The sequence below is a fragment of the Cephus cinctus genome, unplaced genomic scaffold (assembly GCF_000341935.2).
Source record: "Cephus cinctus unplaced genomic scaffold, Ccin1 Ccin1_scaffold0168, whole genome shotgun sequence".
In the NCBI taxonomy this organism is placed as follows: domain Eukaryota; kingdom Metazoa; phylum Arthropoda; class Insecta; order Hymenoptera; family Cephidae; genus Cephus; species Cephus cinctus.
The window spans coordinates 3676881-3684698 of record NW_014332892.1 but is presented as its reverse complement, the minus strand read 5'-3'; the positions used below and the strand labels follow the sequence as shown (position 1 = coordinate 3684698).

The window sequence follows — 7818 nt, the reverse complement described above, 5'->3', positions numbered from 1 at the left end:
AAAAAAAAAAAAAAAAAAAAAAAATAGAAAACAATTACTATCTTATGCATAAATAAAAATAATCCTCGAAACAGCATTAAACTTACTCCAATCCATTTCCATAGAATGGTGGATGAAGAATTCCGGCTGGGAAGGCTGTTAATAAAAAATATAAGAAAAGCTCGATCAAGCGTACAACTATTTCACGGAGGATGTGTATTCACGAATCGATGATCAATCATTACTCACTGACAGAATTAAGGATGGCGCTGTAAAAAGCATTCACGGTCGTGCCGGTCGATATCCATCGATCCTTGTCAGGCTTCTCTCGCAGACTATTCAGACTCTTCTTAGCGCCTACATTCGTGAGTCTGAGGAACGTCTCAAAGAGTCTGCCCTCGACCACTTCCGCCTAATTGAAAAGTCATCAGAGTATAATTAGAAAGCTAGTGTGAATCCCGTAGTCTGCACATTCCAAAATGGCGTTCAACAATAATACGTACTCCTTCGTAATATTTATCCAATTTTTTAGGATCTGTGATCCAATCAGGAAATCCGACGAATGGTCTCATCGCGTGTAACTTCCGGTGGGCACGTGCTCTGGTCCCTACGTCCATCCAATCCAACTCACTGACCATTTCGTTGAATGCTGCTCTAACGTCCAAAAGCATTTCCAGCGCCTTCTCGCGGGCGTGCTCATTGAAGTGTCGCTGTACGTAGATGTAACTGAGTGCCATTCCAAAATTTGAATTCACATTTCCCGTGCATCCCTTCCATCTTGGAGTTTTCTCTTTAAGCCCAAAGACCTTTTGCGAAAATTGAAAACCCAGATCGCGAAACTTTTGTAAAGTTAATGGCGCAACTGTTGAGTACACACTCCACCACATGTAACGCGCTGAAATATTAAAAATTATTTTATTTATAATCCTTTTATTAGAAACTTTGAACGTTACTTTGTCTATTGTGTAATTGACTCTAGTATGCATGACCGAGGTCTCCGGTGTTCAGTGACATATCGCTAACTTATCAAAGTATCGATTTAATTTTGGTCCAACTTACTTGATCCCCCCCTCCCCCAATACCAAGTTCCATAAAAACTACTCGCGGTATTAATAACTATAACTAAACGATTAAATAATCTATTACTTTCCATAATATAAAATCCTTGAATGATATTTGATAAATTTATACTTTAAACCCTTCATGGAAAATTTTTCAGTCAACGTTTATCTGTAAGGGCCTTAGAAGCCCTGCTCGTATGAATTAAGTTTATAATCACGCATACCAGGGTTAATAATATCATCGCTACTCCCGATAGCTTTCGACCCCGTATGGCCTCGTTTGATTACGTTTATTATTAGGTTTATATTTTTCTTTACGTTTTTGTATCAACTTTTTATAGCCGAGCAAAGTGAAACAAGCAGCCGATTAAATGGGCATTTAACTGCTGATGCTTACCCACAGTAGCTGGATGCGTTACAGCCAGTAGCTGCGGAAGTTTTTGCAAGTAATGTAAATCCATTATTATCACTCGGTCGGTTGACGGGTCAATAGTGACATTTGTATTGTCAAATACTGCCTCGATATAGTCCGTCCAGTTCCACTGTAGATAAAAACAGAGTTAGTATTGTACATTTTAGAAATAAGAAAAGATTTTACCTGTTGCACGTGAAGGTCTGTAAGCTGTTGCAGTTCATTGATCGTGACGTCATGAAACAAATGATTGACGCTTCTCCTCTGCTCGGGCGTGCTCATTATCTGTTTGAAAAAAAAATAAAAATATGAAAACTGGCCATTCTTTCGAAAAAATTGGTATTTTCTTTAAATCCAAGCAAAATTACTCACTTGGGCGAGTTTTGTGCTAAAATCCAAAAGTTCATCAGCAAAATCCGAGCTTTTCGCTCCAGCTCCAGCTAATTGCACCATGGCTGTTATATACTTCTTGTATTCTCCGAGCTCCGACTGAAATCTCTGCGGATCCAGTAGGTAACGTTCGCTGAAGCCAGGTGACACCTGTTCCATCTTAATAAGACAAAACAAGGTTTGATAACCGTGCCAAAAAAAAAGTGAAATAAATGTTTTTCGAAGTAAAGTGACAAAGAGAAATTGGCTGTTACCATCATCCTATTCCTGGTGGTATCGCGAACGTCTTCGCTTACATAAAAGTTCAATAGAATATTCAGACCAAGGAGTCTTTGAGCGACTCCGGTGATCCTGGCAAGATTTACAGGTGGGATGTCATCGTCCAAGGGAGGATCGCGTGGGAGGCCGACCTTTTTAAGGACGTCGAAGATCGGTTCCAGTCCTAGGGCTTCTACGGTGGCTAAAAAAGAAGAATGAAGACCATGACCTCAGCGAAGATCGTCTAATGTCATACAATGGAACCCAATGATATACCTGTATCCATGCATGTCCTGTAGAGTGCCTTGGCAAGTTTAACCGGCTTGAGGTCATCCTCCTTCTCAGGTTCCTCCAACAGAATTCTTAGATTCTTGAGCAGCTCCTCGCGTAGAAGACTCAACTGATCCCAGGATGTCTGACTCTGCGGTATCGGATGCTTCGCTATCCATCCGCCGCATGCAAACTTGTAGAAATCCACGCAAGGATCTATCGACCTGTTCATCGCTTCCATGACTCTGGCAGCTGGGGAATTTAAAGGGAATTTCTATGTGACTGCATCTTTCTCATTGGATTTTCTTTTAAGGAAGTTTGAACTTTCGTCCTTCCTACTAGGAAGTTTGCAAGTACAGTGTGCGCGACTCGAGAGATTCGTGATCGTGCACTGTTCTTCCTGGGAAGCCAGGCGAAACACTTTTTTTTTTCTCTTGTGGACCACATAATAGAGGAAACCGCAGAATTATCAATCGTTTTCGAAGAAAATGACGGATATAAAGAAACATTAGAATTCCGCAGAGCATCGTGCAGGATCTATCGACATACCGAATATCCGTTAAATTCACTTAAAAAATCATTAACGTCATTCCAGCCACTTGCGTAACTATTTAACATTCTCTCAGTTCGTCATTTTGAGGTTCATATATATAGTTATATACGATTAATAACTGCAAAACTTCAAGTTTCCTACACGGTCCGTAAATAAGATTAAGATTGCGATTCTATGAAATTTTCGCAACAATCCCAAGCACTGTCCAAAAGAATTATTGTATCCTGCAGACGTACAATTTTTTTCTCATTGAATAAGATAATAATCGCTAACTAAAATTTTTATTTATTTTTTATTCATTTTTTTCATTACCGGTTTTTATACAGTCCTCGTTCTGACACATCTCCCTGTATTCCTCCTTGTGAAAAACTGCCATCTGCAAGGTCAGCGTGACTACCAGTGCTATCACAGCGACGGCAAGTAGGCCTACGACTATTATCAATCTAGTCTCCTTGCCGCCTGACTTCTTCTCGTCTCGGGTATAAGTCCTAGTAGAAAAAAAGGAAAGAATAAAAAAAATGGAGTATGTCCTGGATAACAATCGACTTACGGAATATCTTAACTCTTTCTTCGACGATGCAAAAAGGGGACAAAACATACCAGGAGGTTTCAGAAGGCTGCCTGGTAACATCGTGTTGTCCGCCATTGTCTTCTGGGTCGTTTACCTGTATAAATAATTTAAATTGAACAACCAATATATAGATTTCAAATGACAGAGTCACGATCGGTATGACGTGGCGAATATTTCCATGGGATCTTTTTTTCATCATTTCTTACCAACCTGAGATCAGTCGGATGAACTTTTGTCAATAAAAATAAAAATAATTTCTTTGAAAAGAATTAAGGCAAATCGAAGAATGAATGTTGTGCAAATTTTATAATTTTTTTTAACTTTCTTTTTCGTACTCTTTTTTTTTTTCCTACATTTTTTCACCTTGTCATACTTAGACGAGTCCTTGAGTGTAGATGCTTCCGTGCGCAAAATACTACAAACATAGGTAAATTCAATCAGTCGAGGTTTTATTGAAGTCACTGAATGCCGTCACGAGTTTGAATAGGATTTACGCGCCTATTATGACACGTATTCAGAATCAGTCAGAATCATTATGATCATCCTGTAGAAATGCCAAGCACCATGTAGGAACAAATGACAATCCCCAGTAAAGTAACTGGACTAAGGACAGAGAGAAGTAGAAAGAAAGGAATTGTCATGAAATATAATAGAAAAAGATATAACCAATTTCAATTTCCATTTACACAAACGTATATTACATTTCGCGTAAGTTTACATTTCGCGTCTTTTTTTTTCTATTCTACAATAATATGATAAAAATTATCTCCTTGTCTCCCATAAGATTTTTAGCATCATACTTATAATCATACGATAACCTCAGTTTGCGATTCAATTCGATTTTCTGTTTCTTTATCTTTGTATCTCTTTCCTTTTTCCCTTCGTACAATTAGATACGCAAGGCCACGTGTAAGATGGTCTATTTTAACGAGTTGCTTTTGTAAACACTGAAATTTCGTGGTGCCGCACATATAATACGTAAAAAAAAATCTACGAACTTAAGACGTATCAATCACCCGATATAAACAGAGAGGAAATTATCGGCCGAGTATCCGTATGGGAAATACTTAATATTAAACATAATAAGAAATCGAGAAAAAGAAGTAAAAAAAGTATACGAAATATATTTCGGGCATATTGGTTTTAAACTTTGTTAACTGACTTTCATGTCGCGTATAACGTGTTCATAAATAGATATTGTAATCGACGATCACACGCGGCGGACACATGGAACTATTTGCTAATTCCACGGCCGTTCGATTCCCAGGCAAATTCAAATACTCCAGAGCATTAACGGTTAAAAGCGTATATCGTAGGATGCTATTGTGAGTCCCTCGGGGTTTACACCGGGTCACGTACCAAGCAAATCTAAGACGTTATCAGAGGCATTGACTCTAATTATCATTCGACATAAACGGCCGGGTGACGTGGCCATCGGCAACTCCATTGTCGTTGTTTCCTTTTAAAAAAAGAAGTCCTGCGACTGTCTTTCGAACTGCGATACCTAGCGCTGTCATCTTATTGTTAGTCATAATAGTAAACAGTGGCACAGAAAGGATCCAACGGTGACGACTAGATCCTCATAACCTCAAATGAATTGTCGGACCGAATCAACTTTTGTTTTTCCTGGAACTCAGCCATAGTAAGTTGCAACTGATTTTTTGTTACAGTCGTGTTGCGCAATTACTTAATTCTCTCGTATCTTCTTTGTCCTTAAGGACACGTTTTTCGTACAGTTTTCTTTCTCTTCTTTCTTCGCACTCTTCAACTCTTTTTATTATTTCTCTGTTACGCCCTGCCGCCACTAGGGGGAAATACAGACGATCGTTTTCCTACGAGTATAACAAATTCCTTACCCACGACGACACTGACACGAAATTTCTCGAGCATTTCTCTGCTATTTATTTTATTTTACTATGCTCTATTTATCTGACCTTTTATTATTGCTTCGTGGGAACATCGAAGTAAGCGTGGAAACAATTATTCTACGGCTTTTGAATTATGTACAGAGTCCTTCCTCTCACCTTGTATCTCATCTTCGCGTCGCTTCGCTCTTCTCTCCGGGGATTACTCTGCAACAAAGAGACATTTGCCATTCTAAATGCACGCGCGCACACCTTAATTATAAACGAACGCGATCTGCTTTGCAGTCAGCGAATCGCGTCCACTTTGCATTTAATGAGACGAAACGTACTGTAGGCCTTTCTTCCATGCAATTTTCTTTGCCGTGCGCTTACTTGTGTCAATACAGAAGATATATGATATATTGTGCATCGTGGCAGATCATCTTGGCAGGAAGTTTTGAATCTGTATTGTATATGTTTGGAAAGTGTCTATATAAATAAATAAATATCTATGTATTTTTATTAATAAATGCGTGTATGACGTGCCCTAGACTTATACTGCAATAACTTAGATCTATAGATCAATAGTTTTTGAGATCGATGAACCTGACCGCGACAACCGATACAAGGCGAAGGCCTGTAGCATATATCTGCTTTCGTGGTTTTACAGTTTCATACCGATTCGGATGACTCTCTTTTACTACGAAATTCAGCAGACAGGAGATAGTTTCTCGTCACGGTTATCCTTTTGGTTTATTATTATTTCTTAGTCCAGTTTCTACACCACAAAATACATTGCCAGACTGCGAATGTTCACTGCACGTTCAAAAAGCGCCCGACAAGTGTAAATTGGTTGGTGCACACATGTATAGTAATAGTTACGAATGTTCTGGTTCATGACGCGACGAGCGATGCGTGAAAATTCGTCAATTAGAAATACGCGCATGGCGAACGCGACGAGAAAGAGACTCCAAGATTTTCTCAATAGGTGATTTTCACGCTGCCCAAACGAATTTGCTACCTACTACTTATGGCTCTCGCGGCTCGAATAATCATTTTCTCCTAGGGGCAACCATGCGAGTCTGGTCTTGTTTCTCTGCTGCGCTTTTATTTTTACATAAAGATTTCTATGCAGTCATCTCGTGTGTACCGACGTTATTTTTCATTTCGAAAGAGAACATCATTCACTGATCATTACAATCAGTGTGATCTTACCTATTGAGAGGAAGAGGGTCCCTGTTTCACGTGTGACTGTACATACAGTGTCACTGGATGTAGAGGGGCGGTCGGTCGGAATGCGTCCAAGTACGAGTGTTTGATGACAGTTATGATACCGTAACGAAAAGTCTGACTATTTCGCGCGAGGAATATTTAATGATTTTAACAGACAGTTTCGATTTTCATTCGGGGAGCCACTATTTTTAAACCAGTACGAGCATAGCAACCTCTTTTTCACTGTATAAATTCATTTTGGGTTATTATGTAGGTGCTGTGCTTCTTGCTGGGACTTGCTGAAAGGTCAATATAAACTGTTTCTTGACGCCACAATTTGTTTAGTAAGAATTCCGCGGGAAGGATAAAAAAGGCGCCATATTCAAATTACACGACCGCATCGTTTTACGTAATCATTGTAGACTTACCTCTGCTGACGTGAGGTGTGATCTACGAGAGCATAGTCTCTGCAATTATGTGGCAAATACTAAGGAAGCGCGTCTGAGGAGAAATAGGATTGTCCGTTTCTTCAAAATATCCTGATGTCGACCGCCTGTCAGAGAGGTTAGAGTTGACTCCTCTTCCTGTCTTTTGGTAATTCCTCTTGTTCACGTGATATCACTTCTCATTGTAGCAGTTTATCTTAGCACTATGAGCGCGAGTTACCGTCCTTCGGTGTTAATGATAAATTGACTAAGGATTTTTCTTAACGGAAGGTGGCAGGCGGCGTCAACCAGGAGTCGTGATGCCGCGCGTCCTCCGGTCTGCTGACAACTAAACTAAAGTTCGGCGTTACGGGAGTGTAAAACTAATCTTCGCGTGCTGTCCCTCCTTTCGGCCGACCAATCCGATCCAACGGTGCCCAACGTTCCTCCACTTTTCCACTCCTGCAGATAATACATCGCTACTGTATACCCTTTGTCCCTCGAGAGATACGAACCAGTCAACTGACTATAACCGATGCTAGTCAGTCAATCGACTAAACAGACACGGCAATGGTAATCACTTGTTTCGCTGCTATAAGTGCCATGTGGCCCTCGATTCTCGTTGATAGTCAAATCAGTCGGTATAAAGAGACAAACATAAACGCACGCTTGTTTTCTTGACTAGCGTCGTCACTTATAATCAGCAAACTTCTTTAAAGCTGACACGCATTGGCATAATGCTATTGACTATTTTGATTAATCTTCTTAGTCTGAACATTGATCTTACTACTTTGTCTCTGATTTTATCCAAAGTTGATTCTCCGTCATTCGCAGCACTATGCT

The 7818-nt window shown here is 39.8% G+C and overlaps 1 protein-coding gene across 8 annotated transcripts in view; it reads right to left on the bottom strand.

Moving 5' to 3' along the window:
- LOC107264332 (neprilysin-4) overlaps nt 1–7818 on the bottom strand; it is a 9056-nt gene extending 1238 nt beyond the window's left edge. The window contains exons 1-13 of one of the 8 annotated variants that reach the window (XM_025081190.1): nt 6979–7573; nt 5519–5566; nt 3858–3909; nt 3474–3588; nt 3236–3411; nt 2377–2622; nt 2097–2302; nt 1825–2001; nt 1639–1737; nt 1438–1582; nt 483–874; nt 229–391; nt 87–135 (exon numbers count right to left, since the gene is read on the bottom strand). In XM_025081190.1, the coding sequence (XP_024936958.1) occupies nt 87–135; nt 229–391; nt 483–874; nt 1438–1582; nt 1639–1737; nt 1825–2001; nt 2097–2302; nt 2377–2622; nt 3236–3299 (1541 nt within the window). In that variant the 5' untranslated portion in view covers nt 3300–3411; nt 3474–3588; nt 3858–3909; nt 5519–5566; nt 6979–7573. Of the gene's footprint in view, nt 1–86; nt 136–228; nt 392–482; nt 875–1437; nt 1583–1638; nt 1738–1824; nt 2002–2096; nt 2303–2376; nt 2623–3235; nt 3412–3473; nt 3589–3857; nt 3910–5428; nt 5470–5518; nt 5567–5688; nt 5757–6978; nt 7576–7762 lie in introns of those variants that run through there. The other 7 variants (XM_025081189.1, XM_025081185.1, XM_015732481.2 and 4 more) reach the window with 7 other exon arrangements.